Here is a 15219-nt window from a genome sequence, read left to right as displayed (position 1 = left end):
GGATTTATCATCACATAGTTAATATTTAAAAGCATGAATCTAGGGGAGATCATGTAGGAAGTGAGTATGGATAAAAATAGAAGAGGCTCGGGCTTCCCTGGTGGCGCAGTGGTTGAGAGTCCGCCTGCCGATGCAGGGGACACGGGTTCGTGCCCCGGTCCGGGAAGATCCCACGTGCCACGGAGCGACTGGGCCCGTGAGCCATGGCCGCTGAGCCTGCGCATCCGGAGCCTGTGCTCCGCAACAGGAGAGGCCACGACAGTGAGAGGCCCACGTACTGCAAAAAAAAAAAAAAAAAGAGGCTCTAGAACTGATCCTTAGAGCAGGTTGACATATAAGGGTTGGGTTGGTGAAGAGTGGCTGGAAGGTGGGAGGCCCACCGGGCAGGCCCAGAGCTTAGTGAGGAAAGGGTTGGAGGAGGAGAGAGGGGAGCTCGTTAGAGGCTGCTGATAGAGGACGAACTCAATGAGGACCCAGAAGGGACTGTTGGATCTAGGAGAATGGAGGTCCCAGGAGGCCTTGGAAAGAACGGCTCTGGTGGAATGGGGGAGGCAAAAACCTCATTGGACCTAGAAAGCATTGCCAAGGAGGAGCCTGCCAACATCTACGAATGATAATCATTTGTACTCAGATCATCGGTAGGTGGGCAGCTGGATAGAGCTGGAGGCCTAGGTCAGTGGTCAGCCTCTGCAGCAGGGTAAACACAGCCCCTGAAATCATGGCTGGATGTGTGTTCATTCATTTAACACCCCATGTATCCATGCATTCATGAAGAGTGTATTTAAGCTCACCTTGAGGGCAGTTAACCCTCATTCGTAATGCTAGGAGTCTTTTTTTTTTTTTTTGCGATATGCGGGTCTCTCACTGTTGTGGCCTCTACCGTCGCGGAGCACAGGCTCCGGACGCGCAGGCTCAGCAGCCATGGCTCACGGGCCCGGCCGCTTCGCAGCATGTGGGATCTTCCCGGACCGGGGCACGAACCTGTGTCCCCTGCATCGGCAGGCGGACTCGCAACCACTGCGCCACCAGGGAAGCCCTGCTTGGAGTCTTTTAATGAGGTTTTATTCTAGAGGGACTTAACCAAGTCATTGCTTACACACTGTGATTAGAGATTCCCCCCGACCTTAACATTGTTTCAGGTGGCTAAAATACTAGAGTAAAGAAGCAGTGGCCTTTGGGGGAGGTGGAGTGGCCCTCAGGCTGAGTCTTGGAGCACAGACAGATGCCCTGCTCCCCATCCTGTGCAAGGAGACATGCACTCTTTTGGGGTAGAGGTCTGGCCTCCACCAGAGCCTTCGACATCTCAGACTCTAGCTCACTTGTCGTCAGATGGGAAAACAGAATCAAGCAAGGGTGGGACCGAAGTCCAGTGTGCTGAGGACGTCTCATTACTACTGTGACTTGGTAGAACTTGAAGCATTAGCATTTTCGGTGGGATGATGTAGAAACTGTACTCAGAGAACGTTGTCTGACTCCCAGGCACCGGGCATCACTGGGACTCTTCCGTCAACATGGCCAGAAGTGGAATTTGTCTTTGAGCCCCCAATCCACTGAGAAGTTGTTTGGTTGCGTTATCTTGGGCTGCAGGGCTCAGTGGGAACGGCCCCAGGATGGGAGTCACAAGAGTTGTTCAGACAAGCTCCTGGCTGGAAGTCTTGCGCCCTTGGGCATGCCATTCATTCTCCGTGTTGATTGAGTTCATACTGTGCCGCAGGGCCCAGGCTAGGGCTGGATGTGGATGGGGACGGAACAGACACGGGCCCTGTCCTCTGTTCTGGTTCCCCATCTGGCCACAGGGTGCTTGTGAGTGTCAGATGTGACGGGGTGAGTATAAGCACCGAACCATCTGGTAAGACCCAGAGGAAGAGATTTGCTTCTGAAACTTCCCCCAGGCAGGCTCTGCGGGCACATTGGACTGGCCATATCAGATTCAGTCCCGGGGATGAGTAAGAACGAAGCAAAAGAAAACTTTGAGGGTGGTGGAGGTCAGTGGTTTGCAAAAGTTAACTGCTTCGGAGGTATTTCTTCCAATTTAGTCACGCCTAGTGTATTAGTTTCCTGTGGCTGGTGTAACAAATTACCACAAACTAGATAGCTTAAAACAAAAGAAATTTGATCTCCCAGTTCTGGAGGCCTGAAGTCTGAAATCAAGGTCTTGGGCCAGGGTCACACGCCGTCTGGAGGCTCCGGGGAGATCTGCGCTTTGCCTCTTCGGTATGGTGGCTGCAGCATTCCTTGGCTTGTAGAGCCGCGTGTCTCCAATCTGTGGTCGTGCTGCCTCCTCTTCTCTGTATTGTTCCCTCTTCTGTCTGTAAATCTCCCACGTCTCTTATGAGGACACTCGTCATTGCGTACAGGGCCCACCCAGATAATCTAGAATGATCTCCTCTCAAGATCCTTAAGTGAATTACACCTACAAAGCGCCTTTTTTCAAATGAGTTTGCATTCACAGGTTCTGGGGATTAGGTCGTAGGCCCGTCTTTCAGGGGAGCCGCCATTTACCACCCATTAAAAGCAAAGCTGTAGATATCAAAGATGGGAAAGTAGGGGTTCTTGGAGGTCTAGTCACCACCACCCTGTTATCCAGGCCTCATGGGTGCTTCTGGGCCCTTGCTCTGGAACCCCTAGGCCTTTAAGGAAAACACTTTGAGAACCATTGCCTTAGTGAAAGGCCAGGGCTGTTAGGGAGTTCCTTGGGCAGGGACCCACTTGGTCTGACTTCTCTCCTGGCATTCTGGGATGAGCAGTAACCAGTGACCACAGACATCGTGTGCTTACTGAGAAATATCCTTTTAGTGCCTGACATTGGATTTTACGTTGAAGCATGACTCGGGTTAAATATAAAATTCATAGCATATCTTAAGCAACTATTTTGTAGTTATCTATATATAAATCTATTTTACAGTGACACAAATAGAATAGATTATGGAGTGTCAGCATGTAGATAGATTCCAAGTGCTTTTTCACTAATATACCTAATGATTCGTGCTGAGAATATCCATGGGCTCTACTGTACATTTAAATGGATATAATTAAAATAATGAGCTCTATTTTAAAAAATGATACATGAAAAAATATTTTCTTAAAGAAGTTAGAAGGAGCTGCAGCACTAATTCACAGTGATATAAGTGCTTCTGCAATTCCATTGTTATTAGGAGGCCTAATTAAACGTAAAGCATCCGAGAAAAGCAACACTTGGGCTTGTAATCTAAAGTGTGAAGCCGGGGGAGGAGAAGTCCCCGTGTTCTCAGTGCAGCAAGGGTTCAGGGGTGTCACCTGTAAGAGAGTGGGTGGTTGTGTGCCACTGTGCTTGTGGGCAAGAGGGTGTGAGAGTCACCTGTGTGAGAGTCACCTGTGCAAGGCAGACGGGGCATTCAGAGACGGGGTCTAACGCCATCTCGAGCAAGCAGGGAAGGCTTCCCAGAGGCACGTATGTCATCATGGACCAGTGTCATCATAATGGCAGCTGTCATCCAAGGAGATCCACTCTGTACAGCTCTCTGGCAAGGAGCACAGTCCCCCTTTAGCAGACAGGGAAACAGACTCAGAGAGGGGAATCTCTGGCCAGAGGTTGCGGGGTTTGTGGACACCCAACCTGTCAGACTCCAACAGCTCCCCGCTCCCACCAGGATGGCAGACGCTAATGAGGTCCTTGAGGGCAGGAAGGGACACTAGGTCTGTTAAGACAGGATGGTCAAGCGCTCACAGGCCCTGGGGGGAGGGCGTTCTGGGCAGGGAGCTGTTCTATGTCCTTCCCATCCTGTGACGTCAGCTGTGGGGAACACTGACAGGTGGGACACCTCCGCTCTGGTGGGCCTCTCTGCGGGCCCTGGGAAGCCCATCTGCCCTGAACTTAGGGCTTAGCCCCATGTGCAGCCGGGGTCGGGACCAGCCAGGCCCAAGCCAGGGAGAGTCCTCAGCTGCCTGCCTGTCCAGCAGCCCCTAGGACCCGTGGGCTGTGTTCTTGCCAGGCTGGCATGGAGGGTTGGACAGGGTCCCTGAGTTCTTTCTCTGTGCTCAGCGAGCCTCAGGGTGGGCAGGACTGGCAAGTTGTAGCACCCACGTGGTCTCAGCTAGGGAATAGGGAGGGATTTCAGCAACTTCTATCACCAGTTTCCCTCAGCACTAGCATCTCCACTCTAGGAGTCACTCTAGACAGTGTCCTGGTTGTACATTTTTGCAGTTGGTCCTCACGAGGCCCTTTGAGTTAGTGTGGGGCTCCCTGCCTCACGGGTGCGGAAACAGGCTCAGAGAGGGTCAGGGCCCACTCAGGGTTCCAAGCTGGCATGACAGTGCTGCGCTTTAAACCCCACTGATTTGCTTCCACAGCCCCTGCACTAAAATCTACGCGTGTAAGACTCTTCCCCTGCGTTCTCTCATTCTCTGAACACTTCTTTCCCCTGCCCGCCATATAGACGATAGGTACCCCAGAACGTCTCCACTGGGGCCAGCGTTCTAGGTCCCTTGCACACATTGCCTTGTGTCTGCATCACAGTGCTGTGGGGTAGGTGCCGTGTTTATCCCCATCGAATGGGTGTGAAGACTGAGGCTCGGGGCTGAAGTCACTTTTGCAGGAACCCACAACTTGAGAGAGTGGCAGTTCTGAGATTCGGCTCTGGGATGATCCAAATTCACAACCCAGTGCTCTTTCCATCTCAGTTCCTCGCATCTCCTTCCCGCCAGGCCATCAGGCAGCCTCTGCTCCCTCTTCATGGTTTGCAGACAGCCTCCTCTCTGTGTCCTCACATGGTAGAGAAATAGCGGGGAAAGAGATCTCTCTCCTTCTTCTAAGGCCACAGTCCTATCAGATAAGGGCCCTACTGTTCTGATTGTATTTAATCTTAATTACGTCCTGAAGGCCCTATCTCCAGATACAGTCGAGTTGGGTGTGAAGCAGGGGTGGGGAGACACAGTGCAGTCATAGGACCACCCCAGTGGCCTTTCTCTGCCCCCTCGTCCTCAGCTGGAGCCTTCCTTCTCTCTCTCTGCTCAGTTCCCCAACCTGGGAGAAAGTTGAGAGCTGGGCGGGACAGTGGACATGATAAAACCCATGTTCTTGTGGTAGATGGAGCTGGAAGCCCAGAGAGGGGAAGGGTCTTGTCCAGAGTCACAGAGCAAGCCCACTGCTGATCCAGGATGAGATCCCGGGTCCTGCCTCCCAGCCCGGGCACCTCCGCTAAGCTCCAGTTGGTATGCTAGCCAGCCTTGCCTGAGCCTGGGCCTTGAAGTTCACGGTCCAGCTGCTTCTCTGGAGCACTGGAGAGGGCTGGGCATGGCCAGGGCAGCATCCCCAGGCCTGGAACGTGACCTGATTCCCCAGCTTGTGCATGCCTCAGCTTCCCCACCACTGCCGGAAGGATGAGGGGGCTCTCATAACACAGAGAGTCTCACTGAAAGGAGAACAGTTCAGGAGTGGATGGCCGGGACCTGGCTTCGTGCCTCGGCCTGCCACCAATCTTGTGTGTGGCCCTGGGCAGGTCACAGCCCTGCTCTAGGCCTCAGGGCCCACCCTCGATATTGAGCCTATTAACTTGAGGATGTTTCTCCTATTTGAAGAGCCACCTAGAGGCCGCATTGTGGGGGGGCCAAGTGTTGGCTCCGCGGCCTCCCCCTCAGTGAGCCTTTTGGCCTGCATGTTCCCTAGTGTAAAGCAGGGTGAGCTCTGCAGCCCTTCCGCCAAGGAGCAAAGGGAAGGGGACCACGTGCTCTGCATACATCAAGCCACTGAAACCCCTGCTGCTCAAACCGCCATTAAGGACTAGCAGCGCCTGTCTCCACTGGGTGCTTGTTAGAAATGCAGAATCTCAGGCCAAGCCGCAGACCTGCTGCACCAAATCTGCACTTTACCAAGATTCTCAGCTGATTTACGGTCACGCTGAAGCTTGAGAAGAACTCATTTCAACCAGCCAGAGCTTTGCTTGCAGGTCTCCTGTAACTCCAGTTACAAGAGTTACTGGTCACATTTAGACCCCAGCTTTTCCATCTGCAAAATGGGTGCAGTGTGAGCCATCCTAGTCCAGTGATTTTCAAACTGTGTTCCTTGGAGCCCCAGGGTTCCCTGGAGGACCCTCAGGGGCAGCGGTGGGAACCTGTGCTTTACGGTGAGGGTCCCGTGAGAGGTGGGTCTATAGCTAAAAATTTTGCAACCCCCCCCTTGGCTGGGGCGCGCCCAGGTAGGTCTGGGGCGAGTCTGGGGTCCACACTGAGCAGACTGTCTTCTTTCCCAGGGAGCGCTTGAAGCGCAACCAGAAGAGCACCAAGGTGGAGGGGCCAGAGCCTGTGCCGGCCGAGGCCTCGCTGAGCGCCGAGCAGGGAACGATGACGGAGGTGAAGGTCAAGACGGAGCTGCCCGACGATTACATCCAGGAGGTGATCTGGCAGGGCGAGGCCAAGGAGGAGAAGAAGGGGGTGAGCAAGGATGGGACCGGCGACGTGCCTGCCGAGATCTGCGTGGTGATTGGCGGTGTCCGCAACCAGCAGACCCTGGGTGAGCGCCCGTCCGCAGGGTCGGGCTGGGGCCAGGGTGGGAACGTGGAGCCGGAGTGCTAGGGCGGGAGGCCTGGGATCCCTGTCCCTCCCCGGCTGCGAGAGCCTTCTGTGGCTGCCCTCAGGGAAGGGCCTCAGCTCCTGACACTCGCCTTTGCCTGCTCAGCTCTGCTCTGAGCTCTTGTCTTCCCACCTGACGTGGCAAAACCCTACCTGTCCTTTTAAGACTTTGCTCAAGTCCGATGCCTGGAACTTTCTGCAGGCCCGGCGAATCTCTCACACCATGGGGCTCCCACACCCCAGATGGGTCCAGCACAGCCTGTATCACTCGGTGTCCTAAATGCCCGTCTGCATTTCTTCCTCCTGGGCTTCTCCGGGGGCCTCTGGGGGCAGCTTTCAGTGTGGGTCCTGCTCAGACCAGTTGTCCAGTCAGGATCAGATGGGTGGCAGTCTGGCACCTTCTCCCGCCTCTTCTGGTCTGGGCCAGGCTCAGAGGAGCTCAGTAGAAACGAGCTTCTTAGAAACCATCTCTCCCTGCTACATTACAGCGTGAGCCAGGGGATACCCCTTAGGGGCTGCCTGCACTCCTGCCAGTTTGCAAACGCAAAGGCCCACAAAGCCCGAAAGATACGTTTATTTAGCATCGTGGAGATGAGCCAGACAGGCAGGTGGTAGGTGGTAGGGCCTGGGTCCAGCTGGAGAGCCCACGCCTCACGTATGGTAACTAGGTGGGGAGACGGGCTCAGGGTGGCCAGATCTCTGGACAGAACACATGCCGGAAATGAGAATTTGAATGTAAATTCTTTTGGCTTTAAACGTTGGTGACTAATTTGACTTTTTAAATCTGCCAAGCAAAACATACCTGTGGGTGAGAGTCACTCCATGGACCACCAGTTTGCAGCCCCGGTCTGTAAAATACAGTCCACGTGCCTCAGCCTGGCACGGAGACCTTGCCTAGTCTGCTCCCAGGTCTCTGTTTCCATCTGTGCCCTCCTCCGCATTCCTGTGCTCAGAAGACCGTCTCGCTCCCCTCTGCCTGTCCCTCGTGGGGCAGCTCTGCCCACCTCCTCCTGACTTCCAGGCTCCCATCCCATGTGTGGCAGGCAGGGGAGGCTGCCCTGTGTCTGCTTCCCCAAGTTTAGACTCGAGACCTCTTGCCTTTTCTTCCCAGCCGCTGGGGATCAGCCTCAAGTTCCCTTTCCCAGCTGTTCCTGGGCTGATTGTGGCCACCATCACTCCACCTGGGTCACTGTGGCGTCCTGCTAACAGCTGTGCTTCTGTGTCTTTCTGCCCTCACCTGCCATCTACTTTGGCTGCCAGGGACCTTGACAAAAATGAAACACTGACCATGTCACTCCCCACTGTATCTAAGGTCAAGGCCATAGCATCAAGGTCCTCCATAACCTGAGCCCCATAGCCCCCTTTCTTATTTCTTTCTTCCCAGTCCTTTCATTCCAGCACAGTCTGCTCTTCTGCAGCATTTCCTACCCTTTGCTCCTGCTGTCCTCTCTCCCTGGAATGCCTTTGCCGAAATCCAACCCAGTTTACAAGACTAGCTCCGGTGCCCCCTCCTCCCAGAAGCCTTCCTTGATCTCTTCTGGTCAGAAGTGGTCTGTTTCTGCCCTGCCCCTCAGGGGGCACTTCCCACTATCCACTTGAGATTAGAGGGGCCCTGTCGGCACCTGGCTCTGCTACAAGATGGGCAGCTCCTGGAGATTAGAGCTCTAGGACCTGTCTGATCTGTGTCTGTGCTCCCTACTCCCACCACACAATTCCTAGCAAGGTACTAGTTTCTAGGAAGCAGTGTTGTCATTGCTGCTATAGCTGTCAGAATGGGGCTAGGTTATGCCACAGTAACAAAAGACCCTAAAAAGTAATGAGATCTTGGTAGCTCAGAACCACAAAGGTTCATTTATTTCTTAGTCCCACTACATGTCCACTGTGGGCCAGTTGGGGGCGCTGCTCTGTTCTGGACCCAGGCTTAAAGCAGCCATTGTCTGGAATGCTGGCAGCCAAGTGACAGAGGGCAAGAGCTCCGGAGGCACTCATGTGCCAGCTGCGATCCACAGTGAGATGTGTTAATTCCCTTCACAGTCATTGGCCAGGTTAGTCAGGTGGCCCCGCCCAACCCCAGGGAGGTGGGGAAATGCCATTTCCCATGTGACAGAAGGGGGGATGAACCAGAAATATTTGCTGAAGAGCATGAGTGACTTAGCCCAGTGTCGAATGAAAGAAGAGTCTTTTCTGGGGCCTGCGTCTGACCTCCCTCCACCAGTGTTCACTCCCCAAGGCCTAGGACTGTGTTAGCCACTCATACATGTGTTAGTTAACTGAGGAGAGGACCTACCCTGCTCACTTTAAGACTCACTGGACCCAGGAGTTATTTATGCCCTTCACTGGGAGATGCCCAGTGAAGGGTAGTTGAATCTGAACCTTGAGGCGGGGCCAGCAGTCAGGATTCAGTGGGGAAAGCCTGGAGTGGCCATGCATGGAAATGCTGGGAGTCCTCCCTGGGCCAACTCCCTGCACAGTGAGAGGCCCCAGGGCCTCATGCCAGCCGCAGACTCTGGTTTCCAGCTCAGCTGCTACTCAGCAATAGGTTCCTTGGCCTTGCTGTGCCTTAATGTCCTCTTCTGTTAAAGGAGACATGCTCCCTGTCCTGGCCACCTCATAGGTGTGGGAACCAAAGGGGACAGTGTTGTGCAAGGAGAATGAGCTCGGCTCCTCAGGCTGGGAGTGGATCCGGGCTCCCTGACTTAATGGCTGTTGCACCTTGGGCAAACTGCTTGACCTCTCTGTGCCTCAGTTCTCACAATTGCAAATTCATGGGGTTAGGTGAGGATTCAATAGGATAATGTGTATAAAGTACTCAACATTATACTTAGTAAACAATTCGCTGTTATTAGCAGTAATACTAGTATTGATAGTATAAAGTACCTCTTCGAGAGGAAAGAGTAGTAATAGTTTCTGCTTTTTTCCCAGGTCTGAAGAATAAGCCAGTGTGATGTAGAGAAGAAGCAGGATAGAAAAGAAAGTTGGCATTGGCTGAGGTGTCAGAAGACATGGCTTCTAGTTGGTTCTCGGTTTTCTCCCCTGAGCTTCTTCTAGTACTGCCCCCCTAGAATCCAGGGACGTTGAGGATGTTATGCAATTTCTGAGTAACCTGCTTTCGGAAGACTTCTGTGGAAAAGGTGTAAGAACCACAGTTAGAAGCGGAGCCACCATTTTGGAGCCGGTACCAAAGCAGGGCCAGGGCACCCCCTGCTGGTCATGATGGCGCCTCACATCCATCAAGGCAGGCCTCCTTGAGGGTGTAGTCTCTTCTGCCAAGGGTCAGGCTCAGAGGAATCTGGCTTGGCCTTTTAGTAGCAGGAAAGAAAGGCAACTTTTTAAAAAAAAATCAGTGTTAGAATTGAACATTCTGAACTCATCTCATCTCAAAAAGGCAAGTAGATATTATCTTATGGGCCACATCCGAGCAATTGCTGCTGGCTATTAGGAGTTCTGTGTTGAAGATTCTAAAGGGTGTCAGGATTGATTATTGATGTCTGTCATGGATATGGAAGTGGGCAGAGGAGCTCCGCATGCTATAGATGCGGCACTCAGACCCCCTTATTTTATAGAGGGACAAACAAAGGCCTAGGAAATGGAAGAGATTTGCCACTCCACCTCACAGCACCCACCTCCCACCTGCTCCTGGAAGTAAAACAAGGAAGGAAAGCATTCCCAGGGCTCTGGCCGGGACAGAATGCTGGTTAGAGCCATCCCTTTAAATGAGCTTATGCCACAGTGTGCTTCTGTGCCCTGGTGGCTGGGCGCCGTGCAGTGAACATGTTCCCAGGGCACTTGGCAGGGGTGCGCAGGGCTGTGGCCGGGCTCTGTTGCTGAATACAATAGTGTTCCTGTTCGGTCACCCAGTGCTGTGCCATGAGGGAACCTCCCGCTTGCCTTTTCTCTGAGCTCCATCCGCCTGTTCCCACCCTGAAGTCCTCACTGGCCCTTTAACAGCCATCAGACAAACAGTGTTCCTAGTGACACAAACATTATCTGAGGCACTTCCCATGGAGGAGCTTTGGGTCTGGACACATGGATGGCATTTGGCCGCTTCTCAGACTTGTAGAGCCGGGAGGGGCATCAGTGCCCAGGAGGCTGGCTGCCAAGCTTGCCGTAGTTGCTGCTACTTTTCTGCTGCCCAGAAATTCTTTGTGCTGAAAAGGGTATCTCTCAGTCTAGAGAGACTGAGAAAAGGGTATCTCTCTCCTTTCTTAGCAAGAAGAGCAGAGACAATACTGACTGTGACAACTTTGTTGGATAAAACCAGAAGTGAAAGGCATCCCTAACTGATCACTGCACACTGTCCCAACAGTGTACCTCAGAATCCTTCTCAACACAGTATACTAGGAAGTCACTGCCAGTCAGCTAGAATTGAAAAATCTGAAGTAGACACCTGCTCGTCAACCTTGTCCTAGATGATGAAGACAAGGCGAGCTGGGTTTACACCAAAAAGCATCCAGCCCATGGAGCATTTCCTGGAAGAATGGTGCAGAAGAGATGATGGGGTCTAGGTATTCACGACTTAGAGCATTTTGGTGGGACGGGACCGGGCAGACACATTCCAAGTAGCCCCAACCAATACAGGAAAGTCACCAGGAGGTGATTTCAGCTCATGAAAGGGAGGACTCTGTGATTATGGGAAGTGTTTGGTAACTGATTACAGGCCTGTGAGGGAGTGAGTTCCTGTCCTGGAGATGGGTGAGCAGAGGAGGGTCACGACCAGGTACAGGAGGGAGAGTCAGTCAGCTGGGAGCCTGGATCCTGCAAGGATGTTTCTAGGCAGCGAGCTTTGGGCACCAGGGGTGGTGGTGTTTTCACACACACAGGGCTGCCCAGGGAGGAGGGGCAGGGAAAGAGGAGGCGGGGCCTTGGCCACAGCTCTGGAAGGAGCAACAGAAGAGCAGCCAGCCATTCAGACACAGACACATGGGTTTCGGTCTCTTATAAACCCAGGCAGCGAAGGTGCCAGGTCCCGCTTTGTAGTGCCAGCTGATAGTTTCCTGTTTCAGTGGGTGTTGGCAGGGCTTCGGGCCTGAGCCTGCCAGAGCCTACGCTCAGCTGTTTGCCGCAGCCGCTCAGAAAGGAGGGTTCTGGCCTCCCTCTCAGGTGCGTCTTACCCCAGCTGCTGACTCTCCATCTGGTGGTCCAGGGTGGGATGGGGTTCCTGATTGGAGGGTCTCCGTGGGAAAGGGCCCCTGGACTGTAACCAAAAGACCTGGGGTCTGCCCCGCTGTGGGGCTCAGGATGTTAAGGCTCCCTTGACCTCTCTGAGCCATACTGTCTTCCCTGATCAGTGGGTGTAATAAAGTCTGCCTGTCTTTCCAGTAGGATTGTTGAGGTCAGACTGAAGTCATAGGTATAAAAGTGGTTTTGAGGGGGACAGAAAATGCAAAACAGATACCAGTGGTATTAGCCAAAGCCTTGGACGTTGACACATCCGGGGTTACCTCTGGAATGATAGGAAGCTGAAAGGCCAATGGCTTCAAACTTCTTTTCTTCAATATCTCCTAAAAGAATTTTGAGAAACTATATTCTCTTTCACATTTTTGAGTTGACGTCTAACGTTTTCATCCAAAGTTGGAGTAATTACAAAGGATATAATTTCTGACGTGTTGTATTGTTTTTTTTAAAATGTGGCATTTTGGAAATAAAACTCTGAACCACTCTTTTAAGTGTATCCAAGGGAATCCAAACCCCACCACTTTTGATATCCACCATCATCCTTTTAAAAACCGTATGAACAGGCTCATCTTGAACAGTCAGAAGTTATACATCTTTCCTTTTTCTCCTTGAACTCATATTTCCAGCCCACTTCCCTCACAGGATTTTATCCTAATGTAATGTATTTTTTATGCTTGCGAGTCTTTTATTGATCACTGTTTCACACTCATCTCCCACAACAAGATGTACGTAAGTTGAAATAGAAATTTCTAAAAACTACGTTGGGATCAGAAAGCTCTACATTTTAAAACGTTTGTTTTTCCTGATGGAGTTGCTCTTAGCATACACTTTGTCAAAAACAAATTTAGATAAATAGCAAACATAAAAGTAAAAAATTACTGAAAATGCACCTCTTAATGAAATAGATGAGCCTTTATTTCTTCTTCAATTGGCTCACGTTTCTGTGAATTAATATTTCTTCTTATTGTTGAGTGAGACAAGATTCAGCATTCGTTTAATTCCTTTTTTTCCACTTTCTTTTCTTTTTTCCAATATATTTATTTAATTTATTTATTTTTGGCTGCGTTGGGTCTTCATTGCTGCACGCGGGCAGGGACTACTCTTCGTTGTGGTGTGCGGGCTTCCCACTGCAGTGGCTTCTCTTGTTGCGGAGCACGGGCTCTAGGCGCATGGGCTTCAGTAGTTGTGGCACGCAGGCTCAGTAGTGGTGGCTCGCGGGCTCTAGAGTGCAGGCTCAGTAGTTGTGGCACACGGGCTTAGTTGCTCCGCGGCGTGTGGGATCTTCCCGGACCAGGGCTCGAACCCGTGTCCCCTGCATTGGTAGGCGGATTCTTAAACCACTGTGCCACCAGGGAAGCCCTCCATTTTCTTAAGTGTAAGTGCTTAGAAGGCTTGATCACATAAATAAGGAGCCAGGGGTGGAGGCAGTCTTGTTTTATCAGTGTCACTCAATTCTTTGAACACCTTCCAGTTTGTACGCCAGAAATCACACAGGGGTCTATCGTCAGATATTATTTTCAGTGGTCTCTTCGCTGACAACTCCATTAGATTCTTCTTCAATTTTGTTGAAAACAAAGAATTAGAAATCACCCAATTTACAAAAGAAATTATTCCCAGTCATTAGATCCACCCACTTTCTAAGTCCAACACAGCATCTCTTTGCCTGGAGCCTTGAGATGTACATCCCCCTTGGACAGCACCACGGTGGGATTGGGGTGGGTGAAAGGACCATTGTGTTTGTCGTGTGGAGAAGGGTGACGGTGAGGAGAACCAGCTGAGTGGGGCCTCCCTGCCCTCCACGTTCTCTGGCCCATTGGTTTTAGGAAGAAATGCATTGGGAATGGATTCTCTTAAAATTCCCTGTGCTCATACATCCCCAGGGGATTTGTACTCTACTTGGAAGACCGTGGTCCCGAGGACATTTGGTCTGAGTCCCAGCCCCAGAGAGCCTCAGGAAACTTACTTGTCCACGACTTAACCTCTCCAGGCCCCCTGTCCCCCAGCAGGCTGTGCTTGGGCCAGCTCTGCTGCTGCTTAGGACCAAGGGGGCAGGGTGCTCCTGAGCATGTGATCTGTGAACAGCGGCTCCCGAGACTCTTTGAGCTAAATGTGGGACTGCCTGTTGTGAGGAGCCATGTGTCCGTCCCCCCACCTTGTGTTTTTCTTCTCTCCTTCACCTGCTCTGGATTTCTGCCTTGTTGCATTTTGTGTATCCTGAAAGGTGGTGGAGCTGATCTGGAGCTCTCTGGGTGCCAGTGATAGAGTTCAGGCATGCCGCCCACATTCCTCTTCTACCTCCGTCTTGCCACTTCTCCCTCCAGTGGCTTCGGGACCTCCACCCACCTGCTCTCACCTGGCCTCACTTGGTCTGTCCAGTGCTCTTGGGAAGGGAGCTCAAGCCAGGCTCTCTACCAGGTGGTTACAGAAAATGCTAGACAGATGCTCTTCATCAGTGCCTGTGGATTCTTGTTGTGTCACTAGTGACAACGGGATGGGGGAGAGGAAAAGGCTTGTGTCTGTGTGCTGACGTGTCCTGCCATCCATCCCAGGCAGTCTCTCCCAAGGCTCTTGATAGGGTGCTCTGGGGGTCCTGTGGTGGTACCAGACCTGGTAGGGGGTTCTGCTGCCCTGCAGTGTTAGGGGGAGCCCCATGACTGAAGGGGGTTCCTTGGCATCCGGAGGTAACCTGGCATGGTGGCAGTAGGATGGCTCTGGATCCCTGAAGGCCAGCTTTGAGCCCAGTTCCTCACTAGCCACTATCTGAGTGGCCCCAGCCCTGGACCACCTGGCCCCTAGAACTTTCAAGTTCATGGTTGAAGTGGCCATTGAGTTGTCTCAACCACATGAGGGCTCTGGGAAGATGGAGGATGGAAATGAGACCTGGGTGTACTCGGTAACTGGTAGCCGTTAGCAGGCGCCCTTTCTTCTTGGCATCCTCCCGGGGGCTGACTGTGTGGTGGTCACACACATGGGCCCTGGAGCAGGACAGATCAGGTGACCTCTGGCCCGATGTGTTCCCCCTCATCTGAAAAATGGGGATAATAATCACCTTCCTGTGCTGGATTTGTGAAGATGAACTGAGCCGATGCGTGAGAAGCCCCCGAGTCCAGAGCCCGCTCCCACTAGCTGGCTGCGTGAAGTGGGCGAGTTGCTGCTTCCGCACCGTGCAGTGGGGTGCAGTGGGGTCAGAGGCCAGCCAGTGCAGAGACGTTGGAGAGGCGCAAGTGAAATGAGTTGCAGCGCCTGCACTTAGTAGGCTGGGAGAGATGGAGACAAAGGACAGGAGGGTAGCCGGGAACATGGTGGAGTGAAGAAGCAGGCGGGGCAGGGAGTCAGGCAGCGGGGAGGGGGACCTTCTGAGCGGAGAGTCTCCGTCGGTGAGGTCCCTCCAGCGCCCACTGCACCAGCCTGGGGTACACAGTGGCCGTGGGGCAGGGGGACACAAGGCCACAGCACACGTGGGGTACATCCTCCCTGGTGGGTCATTTTGCTCGAAGG

The 15219-nt window shown here is 52.7% G+C and overlaps 1 protein-coding gene across 12 annotated transcripts in view; it reads left to right on the top strand.

Annotated features, from left to right (window-relative positions):
* The window catches only part of ZNF618 (zinc finger protein 618), a 184391-nt gene that overhangs the window by 111650 nt on the left and 57522 nt on the right, over positions 1–15219 (top strand). For all 12 annotated transcript variants that reach the window (XM_060154543.1, XM_060154542.1, XM_060154541.1 and 9 more), the window contains exon 3: positions 6228–6487. In XM_060154543.1, the coding sequence (XP_060010526.1) occupies positions 6228–6487 (260 nt within the window). The remainder of the gene's footprint in view (positions 1–6227; positions 6488–15219) is intronic.

This window comes from Lagenorhynchus albirostris, chromosome 7, assembly GCF_949774975.1.
Source record: "Lagenorhynchus albirostris chromosome 7, mLagAlb1.1, whole genome shotgun sequence".
Classification (NCBI taxonomy): domain Eukaryota; kingdom Metazoa; phylum Chordata; class Mammalia; order Artiodactyla; family Delphinidae; genus Lagenorhynchus; species Lagenorhynchus albirostris.
The sequence above is the reverse complement of the archived record's forward strand: the minus strand, read 5'-3'. Positions and strand labels throughout refer to the sequence as shown.